Source organism: Malus sylvestris, chromosome 13 (genome assembly GCF_916048215.2).
Source record: "Malus sylvestris chromosome 13, drMalSylv7.2, whole genome shotgun sequence".
Lineage (NCBI taxonomy): Eukaryota > Viridiplantae > Streptophyta > Magnoliopsida > Rosales > Rosaceae > Malus > Malus sylvestris.
In genome coordinates this window covers 15,822,845-15,847,811 of record NC_062272.1, presented here as the reverse complement: position 1 = coordinate 15,847,811, position 24,967 = coordinate 15,822,845, and the positions used below count along the sequence as shown (strand labels likewise).

The following is a 24,967-nucleotide window of genomic DNA, read 5'->3' as shown; positions in this document are numbered from 1 at the left end:
CTCTCATCATAATGAAATTAAAGCAATATTAGAAAAGAAATGCATTTATTTTCAACAACAATACAACTAAGTGTGCTTACATAAATGAACTTGCCCCACTAATGAAACTGTTAGCCCTTAGGAAAAACCAGATACGTTTAAATGAGCTACAAGTAATTGTGACATGCCTAGTACGGTTACCCGTAGGCTGCAGTCGGAATACTGATCTTTTAACATCAGCTATATCCATAGAAAACAAATCATCCATCATTTCCTTATTTGTTATGCTTCTCATTTCCCTTTACATTTTCATAGGAAACAAATGGATGGAATTCCATAAACTCTTTTAACAAATCAAAAGCTTTGGTTTTGTTCCTACATTGAATCAAAAAACACGGAAAAGTTTATTGCGATTATAATGTTACATATACAACAATGATCTGCCATGTAGACAGACACCAACAACGCGCATCCATCCCCTCATCGTATGCTTCAAGGAACTGAAGAAATCTGAGGCATCAAGCGCGTGACAAGACGCCTTTTGAACTGCACATAATAGACTCCACAAAGGGAATATTGAGTTTCATATACCAAAGAGTAAACAGCATTGACCAAAATGGTTGATTAACCAAGGGGCAATTAAAAGAATTCATGGAATAAACCATCCATTCAAAGACTATGATTCATTTTCAATTGAGATAAGTTCATTTCAAACCTTGGCACGGTCCCCAGGCGACGTGGGTCAGATTCTGTTGCTTGTCTGAGAGCCCTTGCAAATGCTTTGAAGGTTGCCTCAATGATATGGTGAGAATTTCTTCCAGCAAGCTGTGCCCAAAAAAGAAGAGAACTGTCAGAAACAAGAAACTGGAGCTATTTGAAAACCATTACACCCTGCTAGTTCATGAATCAATAAAATCATAAACGGTGTAGTTACTGACATGTATAGAATTAGAAGTATAAAAATTTAATAAATAAACATTAAATAACATGTCCGTTTCATACTGCAGTCTATACAAAAATGAATTGAAATTCATGCACAATGAGAGATGGCAATCAGTCATTGAAGTTCACTTCTAGTCTGTGAACACACAATATTTTGATGATTCAAGATTTTTAGGAAGCTCTATATGTTACCTGCCGTATGTGGAGTGTCATACCAGAAGTATTCACCAAAGACTGGAAAAAATGTTCCACCAGCTATGAAAAGGACAGTTCAAACAACAATTAGTAAATTGGAACATCTAGTATCTTCCAAAAGTAAATAGAAAGAAAAGTTCTCATGTAGCTCCCTACAGTAACATATATTAAACCAATATCTCCAGCAAATACTTTACAGATGGATAACATATGCAGCGGGAATTTGAAGCCCAGGTTTTCGAGTAAAATACCTGAGTGTCATATGTGCCGACCCTCTCCGTTGGTATTTGGAGATCATAACTCAGATGTGGTCGTCCAGATAAATCCTGAATAAAACCTCCAGTTAAGCAAATACTTCTTACTTTTTGGAGTAAACAAGGACAGCTGAACCTTAAGTAAATAACTCAGTATACGACCACTGGACAACTATCCCTCTTAAATAAATAGCACTCCGATACTAGTGCTAGCCGGTGCAAGTCACCTCTTTTATTTGAAATTAAATTATCATGATCAAACACAACCCTTAGGATAATCTTTACTCAGTTTCGTCATATAATAAATCCTTATCTGGATATAACCAAAATCTCTAGAGGGATCATTTATGGGCTATGAAGCCATGAGTTTATGATTTTGTAATGCATAAGTTACTTTGAAATTAATTTGTCCTCAAGCATTCAAATGAATCCAAAAGTTCATCTTAAGATTTTAACACATTGCAATTGGTAAATATCACTAAATAATCTTAAAGAAATGATGGCACAGAACATACCAGTGAGACATGTATGAGTGCTTCATCAAGTGGCGCAGAGAAGTCACCAAACCTGTAGATTCCTTTTCTATCGCCAAGTGCTTGAAGCAAAGCCTGCACACCAAGCAAAATTAACTTAATCAGCTGCCTACTCTGAGACAGAGTGGAATCCCAAAAGTGAAGCTGGAAGACAATAGATTCCAAAGGAAACATCAAGATGCCTGCCTTCTACCATACCGTTCCTATAGCAAGAGCAACATCTTCATTTGTGTGATGATCATCAATGTGAATGTCACCGGTAGCCTTTACATGCACATCCAGCAACCCATGCGAAGCGAGTTGCTGAAATAAACAAATAAACGCAACAATTAGGCAATGCACCATACACAAAATCACAAGAAACAAAAACATTAAGCACCCAACTTTCTTCTGTAAACAGACAGGAAATATAGTCTACTTAAGCCTAATGCTGGGTTTCGGATATCTGAAAATACTTCTCCTACTAACAAAATAAAATCCATAACACTATGAATATCAATGCCTTTTACCAAAGATTGAATTTTGAGCTACAATTTCAAAGAGCTAAGAGAAAAAGATTACTGACATCCAACATATGATCAAGAAACGGAATCCCAGTACTGGAATCAGCGATTCCAGTGCCGTCCAGGTTGATCTTGACCGAAACATTGGTCTCCATAGTCACCCGCTTGACCTCCCCAATGCGAGCCCCTGCAAAAATTGCACCAACAATTAGGAACTCCATTTAATTTTAAAACCCAGTTCAGCGATTGGGATTAGTATTAGGGTTAAGGTTTACCTGAGCTAATTGGGATAGGGGAATCGGTCATAGTGGAGCCGTTGTTTTCGGCCAGGGAGGCGCGCGGCGGAGCTGTTCTCTGAGAGTCCTTGGCTTTGAGCTTCAAGAGCTGGTTTGATTTTAGTGAAGAAAGTAATGGGCGGTGAGACGGAGGAGTGGGTGTGAGATTCGGACGAGAAACCGAAAAGCTCAACAGCGGTTTTAGTGGCGGAGGTGAAGAGGTTGGAATACTGGGTGGCGCCGAGAGTGAAAGCTCCATTTTGTGAAACCGAGATCACTCTTTTTTGTTGGGAGACTTTTTGAAGTGTAAATAAACGTATTGTAGCAGAAAAAAAAAAAAAATATATATATATACACACACATACATATGTGTGTGTTGCACGCCTATTTGAATAGGAATGTGATTGTGTAAATTTTAGTAGATATGAGAATGTATCTTATATTACTATTAGGAGTAGATTACCAATTTAATGTTGTAATCCTAAAGGGAAATGTTTTTACCTATCCTACTACCATAAATAAAGGCACAATGGGGTGAAATAGAACATACTCACGATTACACATCTCTCTCTTCGTCTCTCTATGCCGCACCTTCCCTCTCTCTCTGGCTTCCATAATTGTTCAGTAAATTATGCTTACAACACGTTATCAGCACGCTCTTGACGCTGCGCTAAATAAAGTTTATTCTTCAATCAGGGGAGTATTACATTTTAATTATTCTTTTCATAATTAATTTAATTATTATTTTAAATTGATCTACATGCTATTGATTCAATTCAATTTTTTTTGTGTTGAACGTGATACAACGCATTGGATATGCAATTCCGACTTTCCGAAAAGGAACTTCTACAAATTCAAAGGCTTTTATTTGTTTTCTGCCAATCAGGTACGCTTAAAATAAAGTAAGATATTTAAAACGACCTTGAAGCATGAAAACATTCCTCATGATGCATGAACCCCCCTATGTTCATATTTTCCTTCCGATATATATATTTGTTTCATGCAACACGCAATTATGCTATGTAGAATATGTGAGTCAAAGAATCGAAAAAAATTAGAAGCAATTTAGGGTTTTCCAAACCCTAAATTTCGAAGAAAAAAAAAACAAAAAACAAAAAATGGGAAAATTGCGGCTCAAAGCCGCGAGCCAAATATGGACCAAAACTGCAGCAGCCTTTTTTTTGGGCTTGCCGCGTGTGTATCACCAGGGCAGCATGCCTGGGTTCCTCACGTATGGGCCTGCAGCCCCAATCTGCGCCACTTCATCAGAAGCCAGACTTGTTGGGCTTCTACTCCCCGGCCTAAAAATTTGACATGGTCCACCTGCAGCAACCCAAGCTGCTAGGCTTTTGTTTTGTTCTTTTTTTCCCAACTTGGCCCACATTGCAGCAGCAAGCCTGCTGCTTGAAAAAAAAAATTTCGGCCCATCTTTGCTGTCAGCCTGCAGCCTGCATGCAAATTGGGCTGCCTTTTGTTCTCGGCCAAAAGCCATTTTTGGCTTGTTTTTTTCAGCCCGCACCCATAAATATAAAAAATATTTTTTGGTGTCCGATTTCACAGCCTTAACTAATTTTAAGGTGTTTCTTTTTGGATGGCTTGCAGCCATCTAGCCTAAAATTATGGCCTGAAACTTTTTATTATTTTGCTTCTACGATCGACCATGTTCGGTCCCGATCTATTGAATTAATTAAAAGTAACCTGCAGTCCATTAATTTGATAATGAATCCAAAATTATTGACCTGAAGATCACTTTTGGACATTAACGATTCAATAATTTATTTATTTTCTTTGAACTGTTGACTTACTTTCGTAGTCCCGAAGCAACCTAAATCCACTACACTTAGTTGTATATTGCATTCTGTGTTCTTGCAGGAACCTCTTTTTTATGAACTAAACGTTCATAAACTAAATTGAACATGTAGTTTCAAATTTAGTGCCTTTGAAACTTGAAGTTTTCATAAAACAATACACCCATGAAAACCCGACGTTTTTCATGAAAACCATGTCTTAGAACTCAAATGTTCTAACTTTGATGCTTATGGATGATTCATTCCCATAGCACCAATCACAACCATGTTCCCTCCAAATTCAATGGATTGTCGAACTGTCACAAGTTCAATTTCCCTTATTTGGATGTTTTTGATAAAAAAAAAACCACTTTATGTGGGGTACAAGACGTGAATCTCCACTTGACTATCAAGAAGCTGAGACACCATTGAAAGCTAACAATGGCATGGAAGAGCTGAATAAGCCTCTACCATGATCTTCATTCGAAGGCTTATGCTCAAAGCATTACAAATGGAAATACCTTCCGATCAAGGATTCCATGGCTCTTTGGCTCGCTCCTACGGACCGTCTAATCATGAAAGTCATTGCTTGAAGCACATCATGATTACGTCCATGAATGAGTACAATTCTGAAGTTTATAAATCCGATCGAATTTTGACTGTAGAATACTTTTCTAGTCCTTCCATGTTTCTCACTTGCTCCTGAGGCAGTAGTGTAGAAAGCGGAAGTTTACCAAATTCTCTGATCTGATTACTACCACAAACGTGAGAGAACGGTATAGACCCAGTTAGGTCAAAGCCTAACTAAATGGTGATGCACTGCTTCGGGAAGGGATACACCAAATGACATACTCTTTCACAATCCAATTTCGACTTTGTTTTTACAACATATGGTAGAATCAGGGCATGCCAAGGTGTGGCATCATGCCCGAAGCATAATCCTTGGTACCTAAGACCTAAAACTTCAAGAATAAGGGAAAATATTCTTGAACCTTAACCCTACAGAACCTATTTCCGTGTCGATGGAATAGATCATTGGTTATGCACCTATTTGTGCCTCTACCAATGTTGTTAAGGAGTACCATTCTAGTAGTCAATATGTGAGATTAATTATGCTCCACCAAACATCGTTGGAAAAGTAGAATTTTGACATGTATAGCCTTGTTGGCCGAATCCCTTAGTAAATTTACTTTGTGAACATTTTTCCATGTTCTCGGATTCAAGTTTGGTGTATGTTTTACTTATGGATAATCTTATTAATATTGTCCTCGAATATGAGTTAATTGAATCATGTTTTACATGTGACCAATTCAATTAAACAAGTGATTAGGTAGGAATGTGGGAAAGTTAGTTGTCTGGATGAATGCGTACTACGCACACTAACTTTACACCTAAATCACATCTCTAACAACAACTTCAAGTCTATCCACTTCATTAAGAGCATTGGCACGCTCCTCGTTGTATGAATGGTACTGAATCACCATTTAAGGAACCTTAAATTCTCCCTGACGTTGAGTTTTTAAGGATATTTGAGATGACAATAATCATAAATGAAACCACTAAATAAAATAGAGTGAAATATCTTTGCCCCATCTCTAAAAATGAGCCTGAAGCTTTGATTTGGGGCCAATGGGTTGTCTCCCAACTAGGAACACACCACATATGGCCAGCCTGGAGCTGGGTGATTGAGCAGTTTACTGGTTTGGCACGACCTTTTGGGACACTAAGGTCGAACAATGATGCTACGACGCATCTCCTTACCCGAAGTAAGGATCTTATGCCTACAAGCACACTTTGCTAAAACACTTCTCATTTTAGGAAATTTGATTTCTAAATCATCCATAGCAAAGATACAAAACGACTCATTTTTCACAGTGGATTCAAGGGAATATATGTGGACTAATTCAACCAAAATGCGGACCATATAAATACTTATGGTTTTGGTTGATGAATCGACAAACTGGTCACATGTTTGTCCACACACATTACTGCTAAACCTCATGACCGATTAAGGGTTCACCACCCTACTTATCCCTTAAGGTCCGAGAGACTGGATAATGCTGAAGAGTTTATATCAACGTTTTTCGATAAAGTATTGCATGTCATTTTGGGTTTATAATTGAACATCGAATTCTCATGTTCACCCCAAATAGCCTCACCTAATGATCATAAAGCACAATTTAAATGATCGCCCGAATTTTGGTAAACGTAACAAGTTTTCAGTTTCTGCCTAAGGCTATGCAATCCTTGTACGCAGTTATGTTAGTCCACCTTGAGGCCTATTGCCACCCAACCTCAATGAAGTTACAGTTGGTTACTGGGTACGAACCTAACGATTTTCGTATTTACGCTTTTGGGTGAGCATTTCATGTGCCAAGTTGCGCTGCCGCAACGTACCACCATGGGTCCTCAAAGAAGGATATGTATCTTTTGTCGATTATGATTCTCCTTCACACTAGCTCTCTTCGAGCCTTTGCATGCGATCTCTTTACCATTTATTTGTGGGTTATCACTTTAATGAGACAGTCTTCCCTCCGTTAAGAGGAGATAAGAACTTCAACATTCCTGTAAAACGGCGTGAATTTGCGTGGACGTTGCCCACTATGTATTATCTCGATCCCTATACCGTACAAGTATGATAAGCAAGCGTGATGAATTCTGGATTTCAGAATGTTGCTTCAGGCGCATTCCTCTGATCTAGCTAAAGTGATGAGATCATATACCAGTTGTAAACATACCTACAAGGATAGACGTACTTAACGGACGTCGAGTCAACATCCCTAGAAGGTGTGCCGCCCCTGTTAGACGATTTAGACGCCCCTATTGGACGGTCTGGTACACCAGTGGATAACCAATCAATCTGTCTTAGCCTGGAGCACAACAAATCATTTAGTTCGTAGGATTCACTTCCCTAGAAGAGGAAGACACGACACAACAATGAATCTAAACTCGATCGCTGTCTTAAATCATTTCCATCTCATGAGATTAATCCAGATTTCTCCTGAGACTTAAAGTTCTTAGTCCAGTATACTAGTTTGGATGAGCTAAATGGAATTGAAATGAGATTATCATCGATGATGTTTTCACTTATATGGTAGCTACCGACATAAATGAAAAGCGACGATATTGAACCGTGTTCCATTGATTAAGTGACAACATAGAACTAATTGGACAACTAAAATTACAATCCAAGTCAAATTCCTTACCAAAGTGTGTATTGGAACTGTCTTTCCTACACTGCCCAAGGTAACCCTGTTGTGTTACACGTGGGAAAGGAAACCTTATGAGATGAATGAAATAGTGCGATATGATGCACGCCTTACGGCGTAAGGTTTCTCTCAAAACGTCATGTGATTGATAGCAGCATTATGAAATGTTGTTAGTGTTTTCTCCATGGGGATATAGATACGGAGATTTACATATAAGTTCTCGAAGAATTACATGAACTGTTTCAAATAGTTCCAAAACCACGGAACATCCTCTTAACTTGTTTTGATGCGTTCACTTATGGATTGAAAAATCTGACGGATGTGGTATACCTGTCTACGTGATTATTTGATCAGTCATGGATGAATTATGCCCTTGCGTGTTAAACTATGAAGTCTTATTCCAAACTGCTAGAGTTACAGTATATGTCGTTAACACAAACCTCACTAAGACTCCGGAAGAGTTTGAGAAAATTGCCTCGCACCTGAAGATGGAATTTGAGATGAAGGATCTTGGGAAAACTCGTTTATGCCTTGACTTGAAGTTGAAGCATTGTTTCGACGGTATTTTGGTCTACCAGTCGAACTACACCTCGAACGTGTCACCCTTGAGTATACCTTTGATCGTCCATACGTTATATGCAAATGAGACCCTTGAAGAGGTTATGGAATCTGAAATTCCATATCTAAAGTTCAACTTTGCGCTTCGTTGTGCTTAGCTCATTGTATTTAGACAAGACATCTCATTCGATGTTGATCTTGGTAAAGATGCAGTACCGCGCCTACACGCAACCACTGAATTGGTATTAAAGACGTACCCTAAAAGTACTACATGGGCAAATCCCAATGCATCTCAAGCGGATCCAACCCCCCTGATCCTTAGAAAGATGCTTGCCTTGTTTGTTATGCTGACGCTGGTTACTTATCAAACCTGCACAAGGCAAAATCCCCGGATGGTTATGTCTTTACCATTAGGGATATCGCAATATCTTAGAGGTCCACGATATGACCTTAGTTGCGAAATCTTCGAATCATTCCAAGACTCACCTCACTTCACTACGCCACAAGTGAGACATGGTTCGGAGTTCTTGTTGAGCATATGCGAAGTACTTGTTGTGTTTTCATCCATTGTTGAGTCCCAACGATTATCCATGAAGATTATATCGCATGTATCAACCAGACCAAGCCATGATACATCAATAAAGTCAACACCAAGACATATTGCTTCCACATCTACATCAGCAAAGCATCAAGAGATTGAAGTCATGCAAGCCGATCCCAAACAACTTTGCTGACCTCTACACGACGTCACTACTGAAGTTAACCTTCCAGAAGCTTGTCCGAGGAATTGGTATGCCTAACTATCATATGCAAATGCTTGTAGTTCTCATTTGGAAGTTATGTCAAACTCAGGGGGGGTAGCTAGAAGTATACTCACTTGATCTTAATGTACTTTTTTTCCCTACGATTAGGAGCATTTTTCCCACTGGGTTTTTGCTACCTAACTAGGTTTTAACGAGGCACCCATCCTGGGCTGATCATACCCTTGTGAGCTCTTCTACTTGCGTCCAAAAGACGTATAGTTTTGACTTAATGCAACTTCTCACGTTTCTCCTTAGACTATGGGTTTTTCTCCCACCTTGGGTTTTATCATAGCGAGGTTTTGTGAGTTTTACTTTTTATGCATTCTTCCGTTGATTTGAGACTCGCATTCGCTCATTGTTCCGACAACTTCATCAACTATACTTGCTTCATCACTGAATACCTGGTGCGCCATTTACTTGAGTATTTACACACTCAAGGGGGAGTGTTGCAATCCTATTGGAATATGAATGTGATTGTTTAAATCCTAGTAGATATGAGAATGTATCTTATATTCCTATTAGGAGTAGATTACCTATTAAATGTTGTAATCCTAAAGGGAAAAGTTTTTACCTATCCTACTACTATAAATAAAAGCATAATGGGGTGGAATAGAACACACCCACAATTACACATCTCTCTCTTCTTCTCTATGCCGCACCTTCCCTCTCTCTCTGGCCTCCATAATTGTTCAGTAAATTATGCCTACAACAATATGTATGTATTTATATATATACATATAAGATAAAGAAAATAGACGCGGTTTAATGGTAATTTCATGCCTGTGTGCTTCTATCTCCATGGCCAATAGTGATTTTAGACTTTGAGAACTCGTTTGAAAGTACTTAGCTGAAAGTATTTATGGTGAAAGACTGAAAGTACTTTTGAAACTTATTTTTAGTTGCCAAAGAATCTTGGAAAAACATTTGACATAACTAGTGTTTTTTCCAGAAAGCACTTCAAGTGCTTTTGGAATCTAAAGTCATTTTCTCTAAAAATATTTTCAGACATTTTAAAAGCATTTCTAAATGAGTCTATAATCTTAACAAAAAAACATATTTGCTAATACTCATTAAAAGTGTTATCGGATTTTGCAAAAGCACTTTTTAGATCATTAAAACACACTTGAATTCAGTACAAAACTAGTTCGTTTGGATTGATTTTACAAGGAACACATGTTCATAACTGTTATTTTAAATTTTTTTTATCAAACGTAATCATAATACAATCCATATATGATGTACGTATTACACTTCAAGTTCAAAGTTCAAACCATATCACAGGACATAATGTTTTTCCACCTCGAAATCAAGACTGCAACAATTCCCACAACTCTGAACCTTCGCCTAGTCAAAACTTCACTTCTTCCACATCTCTGAGCCTTCTGTTAATTAAACTGCACCGCTCCTCTTCTTCAACCTCGGCCCTTTGATATCTCCGCCAACGCCTGAGTTGGTGGCGAAGGACCCGATAGAGGTAAGGGACTACGCCAGTGTACACGTCCCTTGCCTCCCTCTGCGTTCCTAACTCTACTCGAATCTGAATAGGCAAATACTGTTTCATTCAATTGCTTGCTTGTAAGCATTTTATATGAGCTCAACTCAAGGCAGAGGGACATTCATGCACGCACGTCCCTTCCCTTGTATAAATAATGGACAACAAGCCGGCTGTTTGCCTGTTGGTTTGAAACAGACTTTCTAATTATATATATAGACACTGCCGGATGAGTGAACCCACATCAAGCGACTAATCACAAGTGGGGTCCTACAGTGCATCAACAGTTGATAGCCGCCCTTGAGAGCACGGCAGCCATTGCTAGCGCAACTCCAAATCAAATTGCAAAAAATGACAGAAGTAATAAAGAGAGCTCATATAATATTCCACAACATGCCTAACAAAGCAGGTAGTTTGAGGTACAATGTAGACCCAGTTTGACAACAAACATTAAAACCGCCTTGACTAATACAAGAGAAACTAAATAAACAAAACTTGGAACAGTTTAAAGAAATAGAAACAACCATATTCACAGAAAAGAGTGCTTGTATCATCCTACGCAATGAAATTTTTTCTTCCAATAAATCTACAGATCCGATGAGTTCTTCAGACATTTCATGGAAATGCACGGGAACAACTCCTTTCGATAGCAGATCACCTTTCTCCTCTTCAATCAAATTTTGAATGAGAAGCTCATCTCGGCTAAGAAGCTGACAATACAGAAGCTCGGTGCTTCCAAACAACTGGCAATCATAACAGCGGCTGAGGTGTGTTGTCAATGCTGCACCGGTACTAGGAACAAAGGTTAAACTGACATGACAGAATCTGCTGAGTAATCTTCTGAAACCACCTTCGCCACATCATAAGCTGACATCGGAGAAAGCCCAAACCTCTCACATCTAGCAGATCCAGAGGCACACACAATGAAGCAGCATCAGTATATTACAGGACATTCAAGGTGGGGACAGCAGCACCTTCAACTGACTTAATTGTACATGATACCGTCCTAGATGCAACAACGCACATCTTGAAACTTCCAAGGATAAAAAATAATCTTGAAGTCCACTTAAAAGTTGAACTAGAACCTTAAAACCATACTAAAACAAGGCAAAGGGCTATCAAATTCCTTGTAGTTGTAATCAATTCTGCTTATTCACACAATCCAAGTCAGGGCATCGCCTTTACCTCCAATGCCCTGCCAAATTATGAACACATGAGAGATTCCCGCATTGAGAGATATTTGTGGATAGGCATACAGGACTCAGCAAAGATTTCTTAGATATATCAAACAGAACCAGATTCAGTGTTCCCCGAATCAGCCTTGGAACCATCACTATATGCTTGAGGAATGCTCTTTTCACACCGCCTTGCATCAGATGCGACTTCTGAAGCCACATACGATTTGTTTTTAGCCTCACTATCAAGTTGAATATTCAAATCACAATTATTGGGCAAGGAACTCTCATTAGCACCACCGAAACTGGAATCTTGATTTCCATTAACTTCCCCCGCAGGGTTCTTGGCGAAAGTTTCTCCTGAAGAAGGAATAGGCTGAAGACAGGAAGCATCAAGATTCTCTTCATGGGAATCATCCAGCACTGGTTTGTCTTCTATTGCTGGAGCCTCACCAGGACCCTGAGAGGTAGACTGCATTTTATCTTCGACAGGAGAATCCAGCGCTGGCTCATCTTCTAGTGCCGGAGCCTCACAAGGGCACTGAGAGGTAGACTGAGTTTTATCGTCAACAGGAGAATCCAGCACTGGCGTATCTCCTGTTGCTGTCTCGTGGGTTGTACCAACAGGGCATTCCTTGTCCAAAGTAGATCCAGGTAATTCGGCCCCAAAAAGAGAGTCAGAAGATACACTCCTCTCAGTGGAATCTAAACTTTTAAGTTCATCAGAACCATCTAAAGAACCACTCATCACAGGAGTATCATTTAAGGAGACACCGAGACATCGAGAACCAGAAACCATAGCAGTACCTTCATCAAATGTTTCATTAATGTGAGGCAAACTGGTTTCATCAGATCCACGAGGATCAATACTAGCAGGTGAACCACTATCTGATTTGCTTCCGTTCCCATGCTTTATTAAATCTTTGCCTTCGCATTCTAATTGCTTTACGCCTGTTGCAAGGGAAAACACAGGGAAAAGGAAAATCGATGTCAGAGAACAGGCTAATATTGTGATTAAGGAAGAGCAAAATACAAGTTTAAAAGAAAACCTGGGTCTGTTGTCACGTTCCCCTCATTTCCTTGATCCACAAGCAACTTCTGTAGCATGTCTATACCAGGGAATACTAGCATATTCATTGACCTCATTTCTTGCTTGAATGATTCCTCAACAGGAATAAAACCAAAAACTTCTGTCCATGTATGCATGAGTTCAGCAATTGCAGGGATAACCAATTTCTCAACCTTGAGAGAGCATAGAGCCTTCAAAATAGAGAGAACAAGACCAATCAAAAGCCATTTACAAAACACAGCAGGTAAGACCACAACCGAGAGCCGGAATCATTTTCAATATTTTTTCGGGAAAGTAAAATTACAGAAAGAGCATGGCTCACATAGCTTACCGATTCAATGGCACAAAAAAGCCGACGGCACATCCCTTGTCGCCTATATATGTGGCGAGTTCCTATGTATGGCATCTCTGCTAACTTTGTACCATGAAACCTAACCAGAAGCAGATTAGATATTTTATAAGAATTTGTTTCATGATAAACCGAAAAGCTAACCATAGATTGCCATAACCAATTTAGGGTTATATAACCCTTGGCCCATGACTCTTTGGAGAAACTGAAAAAAAGATGAACTGGGGCAATCCAATAATCAATAGAAGTAAAAAAGCAAACACGCAGCCTAAGAAAATGAAAAAATGAATATTTTACAACTAAGATATAAAAAGCTATCAAATATGAGAATATACCTGATTGATGCAGCAGAAATTATTTCATCGCCTCTCTCTAAAATAGCAGTGTAGAAGCCACTGTAGTTCAGCCGATTGAAGTTTGATCTAAGAAGAAAATGGGCCAAAACAATTCATGAGCCAAAAATCCAACAGCTTATCTTACACGCAAAAAAATCATCTAAACAGCGTACTTGTACCGAGTTTGCAATTTTTAATTAATCTTGGAAAGCCAACACATTACTATTTGTAAATGTAACACAACACAAGATACACAGACATTTATCTTGTATTTCAAAAACTAAAGACCCCCACCTTCAACCTGGTGTGTCATGATCCAGAAAAGATAACCAGGTCTTATTCACGAAAATTACATAGTTGAAAAGCAAACTTTCTCAACTGTCAACTAACACTTACCCACAATTATAAAGAACATTATGAATTAAATTGATGCTGCTCCTCCTGTCAACAATAGGCAAAAAGCATTCATCCATAACAGTCAAAGCAACAGCAAGCTTAGAATTGCATTCGATCATCTGCGGGAACCCTTCATCTTCATCAGTTCTATGAACAAGTGTCCATGAAAATCCTGCTTCTAGTTCATGTTTGACCCCAAGATACTTCTTCAAATTCTCAAAGAGCTAAAGAAAAACAAAATTAAAGTTAAACAGTGCATTAAAAAGAGAGAACAAAAGTTACAAGAGGTTGCATGGGAAGAAAATTAAAGTTAAACAGTGCATTAAAAAGAGAGAACAAAAGTTACAAGAGGTTGCATGGGAAGAAAAATAAAGTTAAACAGTGCATTAAAAAGAGAGAACAAAAGTTACAAGAGGTTGCATGGGAAGAAAAATGTCATTAGTACATCAATCTAAAACATATGAGATTTTGTTAAGGAAAAAGGTCATAACAGGAAAATAATAAGACGATTATTTCACAAACGATTTACCAACATTTACAGTTTTATAACACTTCATAACTTGATATTTAGGTAATTGATACAAAAATTAACACTTCGCTTAATTCAAAAAATTCCTTCATGACTGACGAGGATGAAAATGTCAATATCCATGGAAATGCTGATCATTCATATCTGTAGAAATATTGACATTGATGGAAACATCGGTAACAAAAACAAGGAGAAATTTCTTTAAAATATGAAAGTTGTGAATAAACTTTAAGATCGATGAAGCATCAATTTTGCGGTAATCAAATCCCCAGTTATTGAAAAGCAAGAACAATTCAAATCTAACACACGGTAACCAGACATCAAGAAACATTCATTTTCTTCCTCTCTGTTTTCTACTTTAGTTCTTCTTCTTCCACTACTTCTGTTCACACTGGATGTGGTAGTTGGGTTTCTAGGGGCAAACCAAAAGCTACCTTTGATCCTTCTACAGCTTCGGCTGATGGAAATACCATTGACATTTCCACCAAAAAATCCATCTTCCTCACATCTTTGAGCCCGAAATCAAACTAAGATTATACATGTTCCATTAGAATTTGGACAGAACTTTAGGGATCAACCCCTCAAACCCCTGAAATCCTGATATATCAATTTTGTCATCCTTGGTGGATGACATTTTGTCTCGTGACTTGATGTTTGCATAGAGGTTATATTTTACATCCATTTAATCCTCAAGAGTAGAACTGCGGCTGCTATAGAGATGATGAAAAGGAATCTCTCCAGGGCAATTAATGCTGGCCAGGGATAAATGGGAGATGGTTTGGCCAATGGCAATGACAATAACAAAGAGTAATAATGCTTGATATTTTTCAAGGTGACAAACCACATGTATTGTGGTCAACTACCTATAACGTGACCAACCTACATATATGGGAAGGCATGTGATAACTGATAACTGAAACAAAATTTGGCCGGAAATTATTAGAAATTTAGGTATTACCCCCAACTGGACATTATTAGTTTATAATTTCATATCCTAAGAACTTCGATACTTACAGTCACACCTCATGAGCATACATATCAAGTAAATAAAATTTCTGAAACCACAAATGAAGTGATACCTCTCTGCATTTCTGCCCACAGAATGAAGAGTCTAAACCAGGAGAATCAGCAGGACTACCATCCATCTCCTGACAGCATGATATGTGACCTGCAAAAGCAGAAAATCATATTTCAAGCAGCGCATCTGCAAGCAGTGGAAAGAAATAAAAAAAACCATATGTGCAGATGCCAAGAATTTCAAAAGCAAGGAAACAATGATGAGTACATTTTTTCCCACAGAGGCTGCAAGTGAGCAGTGCATCAACAGTTGTATCATCCTCTTCAACAACATTCTCATTTGCTAACCCACAAAATTTGCATGTACAATTTGGACAGTGCCAATCACCTGGAGGAAGCATCTGCAATGAGAAAAAAAAGTATTAATACCTAATCATGAGTGTACAATCAGAATGAAATTATTTTGCAAGTTCACAAAAGTACAAAGGAAAAAAAAATTGACAAATACTAACACTGTCTTAGCTCGCATTTTAGTGTAAACTGGATCAAATTTGTATCCACAACTTTCAGAGCCAAAACAAATCTAAACAAGATTTTCCTTTCCAAAATTTACATGCAATATCTTTGAATTGATGATATAGCACTCTGAACAACTAAAATTACAACTGAAACACAAAAGCTCAACCATAACAGCAAAGTAGTTTAAGCATGACTGCAAAAAGGCAGTCTCCCTCTCCAAACATATATGAGTTACAATCCTAATAAAGAGCATCAGAAGTGTTTGGAGTGTTTGGAGCTAACTCAGATCATTCAACCTCTCTCTCCATTGATCCATAAAATTCACGTATTACGATACCCGTGTCTTCCCCCAAAAAAAATAAAAGCTACCCGTTTCAAGACTTACGAAGAATGATTTCCCATGCCACAAAAAGACACAACAAATGCCACAATGCATATACAAAATTACAGATGTTACTACAGCCTTCATCAAAATAAAAATAAAAAGAAAAAGATGTTACTACAATCGCTAAACCTTTTCTTTCAAAAGTAAACCTCACTTCACCGGACTTCATAGGTAGAAGGGAAAAATTAACCCAATGACCCAAAATATATCACTGAAGAAAATGATTGCAGAAATGGACTGTTGAAAATATACAGCGCCAACATATGCTGCACTCTGCAGAAAAATAACGCAACATACCCGTATATTCAAGCAGCTCTGATGAAATGTTGATGGACAGCTATCGCAACAGATCAAATCCCCGCCATCCCCACAGATGCCACAAGTATCATCATCTGGATCGTCACCGTCGACTTCTACGGAGTGGAAGCCAATGCGTTCAGTAACTTTTTGTCGATTCCATGCATCTAATTGACACTGCAAAAGGGAAACGCCAGAGTCCAAACATATATTTTGAAATGGCTGGCGCAACTTGCTTCCTGCATGAATCTCAAATTTTGAAGTTGTGAGGATTTTACTACAGCAACCGCAGTGAATTCCATCTCTTGTAATCCACCCCTCCAGCATTACTTTAGTCCTTCGGCGATTCATATACTGCACCTTTTGGCTCAATTGAACAGTTCCTGAGTCAATCAGCCAGGAAAGCAACGTCCGTTTCCCAGTATATGGAACAAAGCCATCACTTTCCGAGTTGACCCCATAATTAGAACCACGAACCAACAAAGTACACCTTCCAAGCTTTCTACTTTTCCTTTCATGTGGCATATGCGAACTTGATCCTGAAGACGGTTTTTCAATACTTTCGTGTGGATGATTTGAGTTCACATTGGCCAAACCATTTTCACTCATTTTACCCTTGAACGACTTACCACCCTGCTTTAAGTAGGTGCTTAGTTTCTCCTCATAACTAACACTATCCATGCTCTCTGGATCACGCTTGATACTTGCAGATCTTTTCATACGGACTCCTCTCGCATTTTCACCCTCAGCATCAGCTCTTTGCTTCCTTTTCATTTCTTTCTCAATCTTCTTTCGAGTTTTCCTTGTTAATTGGCTGAGTACATCATCAGTTATAGGTTGAACCCCACTAGGTTTAGCCTCATTTTCCTCCTCATTCAATTGCTTTTGAAGCGCATCATAAGCCTTAATGATGGACCAGTAAGCTGTACCTGCTGGGTTAATGTACACAGCATCTAGATAGTCTCTGTTCCTTCTAGGCCTATAATCTATTGTCCAGCCTGCACTCAGAAGCATCTCTCGTATTCGTTCACGTAGTTTTTGCTTTTCCGTGCCACTACCACGTTTAACTTTACCTTCTTTGATTCTGGATGGAGGAGTCTTTTCACATGAAGGAGCACCTTCATCTTTGCAAACCACCCTCTTCACAGGTTTAGAGGCTTCCACACTCTTTGGTCCTAGTTTCAATGATGTATCACTATCCTCTGAATCCCAGTCGGAGCCCTTACTGTTCAAAGAAGGCAATGATTTTCGCACATTCGGATGGTTTTTCACTGTCCTAACCACTGAAACTGGTTTCTCAAGAAGCTTTGGTTCAGAGTAAAATGGAGGGATAATAGCACTTTTTGCAATATTGTCACTCAGAGCCCTTCTATTTTCTTCAGATTTGCGAAAATTATAGTTCTCCAGTGGCCCACCTGCATTCTTTTTCTTCTTCACCATGACCTTCAAAACACCATTTTTACCCTGTAGCCTAATGGATTCCTCTGATTGACCTGTGAACTTGTCTCTCAATAAGGGTAGCTGAGCTCCATCCCTATTCATCTCAAACCTACCCCTGTCAGTATGATCTCGGTTCAAGCTAGTTGTCCTGTCAAAGTACAAATTCTTCCTCTTGTCAACTACATGTCTTCTTGAACCACTTTCAAATTCCCTCTTAATGCCACTTAGTGGCACAGGAATCGCTCCTGAAAACCTTCTCCCCCCAAACTCACCTACCCCATCATTAAACCGTTTCCTTCTCGAAATCTCTGCATCATACTCATCAAATTCATACACCTCCAACTTACTTCTCTTTCCACCACTCTCATCCAAATAACTTTTACCAATCATGCCATCCTCGCTACGCCTAACCGGATCAAATCTCTCCCGCTTTTGACTAAATTCACTATCTTCAGCAATGCCCTTATCTACAGCTCTTAAACCATTGGAAACCCGTATAGTTTCAGGTTCCACCTTTCTACGAGGAGGTATCTCATCACTAGACCCCGAATCGCTCAAGACCAACCTCGACCTCTTCTTGTCCTTGGGTTCAAAAACCTTCCGAGCACTCGAAGAACCAACAGCACCACTCAACCCCTCGGGTTTCTTCCTCACAATTAAACAACCAGAAGAATTTTTCTTCACCAAAACCCCAGAAGGGCCAACAGATCTCACACCTTCGTCCATCTACATCAACCGCCCGAAACCAAAAAACCCTAATTTTTCAAAACCCCGCCCTTCAATTCATCCCAAACCAAGCAAAATCCGACACAGAAACCCTGATTCTCTCACAGCAAAAATCCCCTAATCAAAACCCACCAGATCTGTATCAAAATATCCTAAATGCTTATACTTTAATCTCACAAATCCCAAAAACGACACCGTCCAAGTGAAAGGGCAAAGGAAGATTTCACAAAAATCTTACCTCGCCGGAGAGTCTGGAACTCCGCCGATTGAAGACGTCCGATCGCCGTCGCAATTCTTCGAATCAGAGAGAGAGGGGAAGGTTCAGACGGAGAGAGAGAGGGAGAGAGAGAGAGAGAGAGAGAGAGAGAAGGGGCTGGGTTTGGATTGTAAATATATGCAATTGCCACTTTGTAAATTACAAAATCACAGCCTTTCTTCCCTGTATTTATTTTATATTTCCATTTTTTCTCCTTTTATTTTTTCCCCTTTTTCTGCAGATTTTGCATTTATGCGTTTACTTTAATTTTCCCAGATTTCCCTCCAAATCTTCACACGAGTCTCGGGCGCGACAGCATGAACGGTGCATGATGCGTCCACGTCGGATGAATCTACAGCGTCTGTGGGTCGGGCACATGACGTGGCGGGGTTGGAGTGGGAGCGGGACACGGGATCGGAAGCTGTTTTTACAGTTTGATTCCTGCTTTATGTTGTTTGTTGTGGATTCTCGTACGGAGTTGAAACTCTTGCGATCGTATTTGTTAGGTTTATCAACCTCCTTTTTTCACCTGGGAACTAAAATACGACGTCGTATATGTTGTTTATAGACGGAAAATAAGTAAAAAATTTAACCTGCGTTCCACGCGCCAAGGAGAGAGGGGAGTCAGCGCGTGGGGGAGAGTGCATAGGCAATTGGGATCTTTGCATGGATTCTGCTATTGGATAAAAATTTAAAATAAACAAATAAATAAATAGGGTAATTAAAAGGAATGAGAAAAGAGTGCATGGGGTGGGGCTTTCTATGCTAAGGCCAACTCCAAGAGCAACTCCACTTTTGAAAATCAAGATGGGAAGAGTCTATTCAATTCATTAAAACCAGCATATGGGCACATACAAAGTGTGTGAGAAAATTTTATATTTTTGTTTTTGAAATAGAAGGAGGAAGGAAGAAAGTGATAGAGAATGTGGGAGTGGAAAGTTTTTATTTATTTATTTATTAATAATTAGAGATATGTTAGGATTTTATGTAGGTGAGACTTAAAAAAACAACAAAATTTTGTTGTGTGAAATTACATTTCTGCCTCATATTTCTTATTCATGTTCTGTTTTAATTAGAGGGTTAGGTTAAACTGGTAATTTCATAAGGTTTTGGTTGACAATGAATGTTTTATTAATTAGTACAGATAAATAGTAATTTATTGCAATAAATAGTAAGTTAATAATTGTTTAAGTGTATCGTTTTTCGTACCAAATTAATAGCCTAGTCAATTTGTAACATCTCACATCGCCCAGAAGAATGGATCATGTAAGCCTTATATGTATATTATCATATCTACCTAGCACAAGGCTTTTGGGAGCTTACAAGCTTCGAGTTCCATCGGAACTCCGAAATTAAGCGAGTTCGCGCGAGAGCAATCCATGATGTGTGACCCACTAGGAAGTTCTCGTGTGAGTTCCCAAAAAACAAAACCATGAGGGTGTGGTCGGGGCACAAAGCAGACAATATCATGCTACGGTGAAGTCGAGCCTGAGATGTGGTGGGGGCCCGAGCCGAGATGTGACAATTTGGTATCAGAATCAATTCATGCCCTGAAGTGTGCCTACAAAGACGTCGGGCCCCTAAGGGGGGTGGATTGTAACATCCCACATCACCTAGGGGAGTGAATCTTGTAAGCATTATATGTATATTCTCATATCTACCTAGCATGAAGTCTTTTGGGAACTCACTGGCTTCGAGTTCCATTGGAACTCCAAAGTTAAGCGAGTTCATGTGAGATCAATCCCATGATGGGTGACCCACTGAGAAATTCTCGTGTGAGTTCCCAGAAACAAAACCGTGAGGATGTGGTCGAGGCCCAAAACGGACAATATCATGCTACGGTGGAGTCGAACCCAAGATGTGATGAGGGGCCAGGGCGGGATTTGACAATTTGTATTAAAATATTTTTTTTATAAAATAATAAAAAAATAATTTTATTTTTAATTTCGAATATAATTTTTAACCAATTTTGTCATGTCACCTGTCATTATCCGAAAGTGCAATTTTTGTGTAAGATGGTTTAGGTATTTACATAAAAAATTCGTTTTATTTTTTCTGTATTTTAAACATTTTTTATTAAATTAAATAATCTAGACCATTGGATTTCAAAAAGGTTGAAATCCAACAGCCCAAAAGTGGACACATGGCCAATGGTAACTTCATCTGACATTTTCAATTTTTTTTTATAATCTGGAACATGCTCCCACGCGCCAGCTGCAAAAGAATTTCCCTCACATAGTTGACGTCATGTGGCCCGGTTTCTTGCTCATTCCATTTTGTGTTGGGCTCAAAGCTGGCCTCCACTTTGGGCCAGCTAATTGGATGGGGTAGAGTGGATTTTTGGGGGGCTAAGGGGAGAAATTGGCTATTGCCCAACTCATTTGTTATGGGTGGATTTGCTCTAATGAAGTGAGATAAAGGTTTAAAAGTTAAAAAATAGTCTGATTTGTCTAGAAATTCATCTCCAACCGATGACTGGCTATAATTCTATAGAGCCCACTAGGCCATTATTTAGCCAAATGAGCATCAGGCCGGCCAAATGTATCCCATTTCCTAGCCTCTTTTTTAGGGTCCAGCTCCTCAGTTTCAATAATTGATTTAAATTCAACAGCTACGTTTGAAAACATCAAATGGTAGTTTAATTACATTAACCCATAAAATTTAAAGTATAAACTTAAAACTAATAAATTATTAAGAGGCTATGTTTAGCTCATTCGGTTGAAGATGTTATATGAGTATGGCCTGATAGTATTCATTTTAAAATAACTTTTTACAGGGTTAGTGATATTCATCTTCACTTGGAAGTAAGAGGTCTTAGATTTAAATCTCGTGAATGGCGAATTCGATATTAAATTAGCCTACCCATTGTGTAGCTTAGCCAAACTCCCCTCCCCTCAATGTAAAAATATCAATGTACTAAAAAAAAAAAAATATATATATATATAAAACAGGTATAAAATTTTGAATAAGATTATGTTTAGCCTTTTCGGTGAGATAACATGAGCTTCTCTCAGTTTTTGTTCTGGGTAAAAGAACTAAGGCTGGTTTGGCAACTCGGATTGTATTGACTATTTTAGTCGGATATGATAAATAGTTGTTGGATAATATTTACTAAATTAGTCGGACGTTTGGTGTTGTGTCAGATTAATTTGTCCATCGAATAATACGTCGGACTATAATAATTTTTTTTAAATCACATAATAATTGTTGTTAAAATGAAAAAAATGGAGAAAAACAAAAGAGAAAAAAAGTAATTAAACATCATTAAGACAAAATTAAAAAAAAATAACTTAGAAAAAAAAAAAAAGGGTGAAAAACCCAGGAGTCTTCCCGTGTGTCTTCCTTTCTTCACCATCTTGCCAACTACTAATTAAATTGAAGATCCAAATTGATGAAGAAAAGAAATCAATTCGTGGCATGGTCCGAGTTAACCGGAGTTGTCGAAGCTGGATCCAACACTGTCGGTGGCAAAAGATGACTGAGCTGCTAGTCCTGTTGTTGTTGACGATCGATCGGGTTTTTTTATCTCAACTACCTCTTCGTCCACATCTTCGTGCTTCGACGTCGACGGCTGAAACGTGACGAAATAGGAAGCGGCGACCGATTGCAGAGGAGTGCCTGTCAGCGTTGAGAACTCGTCGAGGAACTGCTCGTGAAGATGGAGCGAATTCGCCAAGGAGCAGAGCAGTGAAACCGAAGAGGGGAAGTGAGTGTGTTTTCATTTAGCTCCCCTGACTAATAATACCAAGCTTTGGGTTGTATTAATTGTCCGGTGTCAGCCGTACTAAATTTGATGGATGTATAATTAAGCGGATGCTTATTTAGTACAACAGTGCACCAAACAACTGTTACCGTATTATTAATCCTATTTGATGTTTAATACGACGTGCTAAACGAAGCTTAAGAAGTTGGAGGCTTTTTTTAGTTGGTGATTGATTGACATCATAAAGGTTTTTCTATTTTTTTTATTTTTTTTGAGTTTTGCACTCTCTCATTTTTTTTATTTTTTTTACGTCTTAACAGTTGAAATTTGACTAAATCTCAACCCTTTTTTAATTTTTAATCAACTAGAACACCGAGGTCATGGGTCATAATCATGCACGTTTCATCCAAGCTTGATTTTCATATTTTAGATTATTTTTCAAGTCTAGTTTTGCCATCGTATTGTATGAGGATGGGGTTCATATTGGAAACTCTTCTAAAAATGAAAGAGATGTACTAATAACCTACGAATGCACATCAAAATTCTTCCAAATTATCTATTCTAAAATTGAGGAATGAATTGACTGTAGCTTAGCTACAATCACAAGTTTGCCATCCAATTTCACCTTATTTACAAAAAAACCCATCTCATTTGGGCTGGTATTAGGGTTGAGTTGTTTTGGGCTGCTCATGATACTTTCCCTGGGTTTTCTTTTTTGTTGGTGTGAGGCCGGCCCTTTGGGAGTCTAAATGACGAGACTGCCCATATGGGCTTCAGATCGCACCATCAGGATTACAATTTAGAGGGGTGGATTCGTCATTTCGTTCTTGGGGTTTTAGAGGGATTGAGGTTAGGTTGTTCCCAGCATTTCCTCCTTATTTCTTCAACCTAGCCGTGATAGAGAGACAGAGAGACAGAGAGACAGAGAGATAGAGACAGATAGAGAGAGAGAGCAAGACGGGAGAGGTAGTGGTCGGGATGACTGCCCATCTATGCTTTAGATCACACGATGAGGATTACAAGTTAGAGGGTGGAGTCGTCATTTCGTTCTTGGGGTTTCAAAGGGATTGGGGTTAGGTTGTTCCCCATTATTTAGTTCTTCTTTGTTCAACATATGCCGTCACAGAGAGACAGAGAGATAAAGACAGATAGAGAGAGAGAGCATGAGGGAAGAGGTAGGGGTTGGGATCACTGTTCATTCTTTGTTGCATTGTCAGATAAGTGCTGTTTCAACTTACATTTTGTACCAATTTTTTTATTTTATTGTTTCTTGCATTTATGGTTGCGTGCATGTGGTGATTGAAAGGTAAAAAAAAAAAATTTGCAAATCTTTTTTCCATGTTTGTTTAGGTTAGGCTAGGCTTCTGTATTTTTTTAATCAATTTGGGGATTTTCTGGGTCTCTATATACTTGGTCGCTTTTGGGTTTTTTTTCTTATTCTCGGTTCCTGTCTGTCTAAAAAAATTTCCAAGGTTCGTTCCTTAACTTTTTTTGCGTTTTCAATTTTTTCATCTGAGCTTTGCCATTCATGTTTGATTACAATATTTATGGCTGTAATAAACTCTTTAAGTGTATTGTTAGCTTCTGTTTAGATTGTTGTTAGTTGTTGTTAAGTTGCTGCCATTTTTTTGTAATTAGTATTAATTTTTTTTTAAAGAAGTTTTTGTTCTGTGATTTGAATTGGAACAAAATTAGTAAACACAAAAGACTGATTTACAATCTGTGATTTTCTTAAAAGAATGCCATTTTTAAATTGAGCTCTGTTTTAAATTATTTATATTTGTGCCTCTGTGTATGTGCATATATGTGTGTATGTGCAAATATTTATGCATGTAATAAACCCTTTCGCCGTATTGTTAGCTTCTGTTTAGACTGTTCTTAATTGTTGTTAAGTTGCTACCATTTGTTGGTAATTAGTGTTATTTTTTTTAAGAAGTTTTTGCTCTGTGATTTGAATTGGTAATTAGTGTGTAAAACCCTTTGACCAATTTGAATGCGATGTTTTTATTTCAATTGTTTGAGAATAAGAAAACTAACTGTTCTTCTCTTTTTTATGGATTGCAGGAATTGTACCACCAACTCGGGATTTTGCATTACAGGTTTCATTCACTAACCCTAAATTTTTAATGTTGTGCGACTATAACTGTTTGTGGCTTACTTATTTGTGTTGTCCAAAATATTTTTGTGTGGTTTGTGCAAAACATTTTTCATATGGTGTTTATTATTGGACAACGATGTGAT

General features: G+C 38.4%; 2 protein-coding genes across 2 annotated transcripts; both read right to left on the bottom strand.

Annotated features, from left to right (window-relative positions):
- Positions 1–202: 202 nt before the first annotated feature.
- On the bottom strand, positions 203–2,998 carry LOC126597478 (imidazoleglycerol-phosphate dehydratase 1, chloroplastic-like). The gene is made up of 8 exons (XM_050264273.1): positions 2,682–2,998; positions 2,469–2,593; positions 2,102–2,206; positions 1,886–1,978; positions 1,368–1,442; positions 1,114–1,176; positions 695–804; positions 203–525 (listed from the first exon to the last, which is right to left on the bottom strand). The coding sequence occupies exons 1-8, from the start codon at positions 2,938–2,940 to the stop codon at positions 498–500; spliced, it is 858 nt and encodes a 285-aa protein (XP_050120230.1). The 5' UTR covers positions 2,941–2,998; the 3' UTR covers positions 203–497.
- A 7,893-nt stretch (positions 2,999–10,891) lies between these two features.
- Positions 10,892–19,251, bottom strand: LOC126597475 (uncharacterized). Its single transcript, XM_050264270.1, has 8 exons — positions 16,602–19,251; positions 15,669–15,801; positions 15,463–15,551; positions 13,855–14,078; positions 13,459–13,545; positions 13,106–13,205; positions 12,755–12,965; positions 10,892–12,656 (listed from the first exon to the last, which is right to left on the bottom strand). The coding sequence occupies exons 1-8, from the start codon at positions 18,765–18,767 to the stop codon at positions 11,815–11,817; spliced, it is 3,852 nt and encodes a 1,283-aa protein (XP_050120227.1). The 5' UTR covers positions 18,768–19,251; the 3' UTR covers positions 10,892–11,814.
- Positions 19,252–24,967: the final 5,716 nt, after the last annotated feature.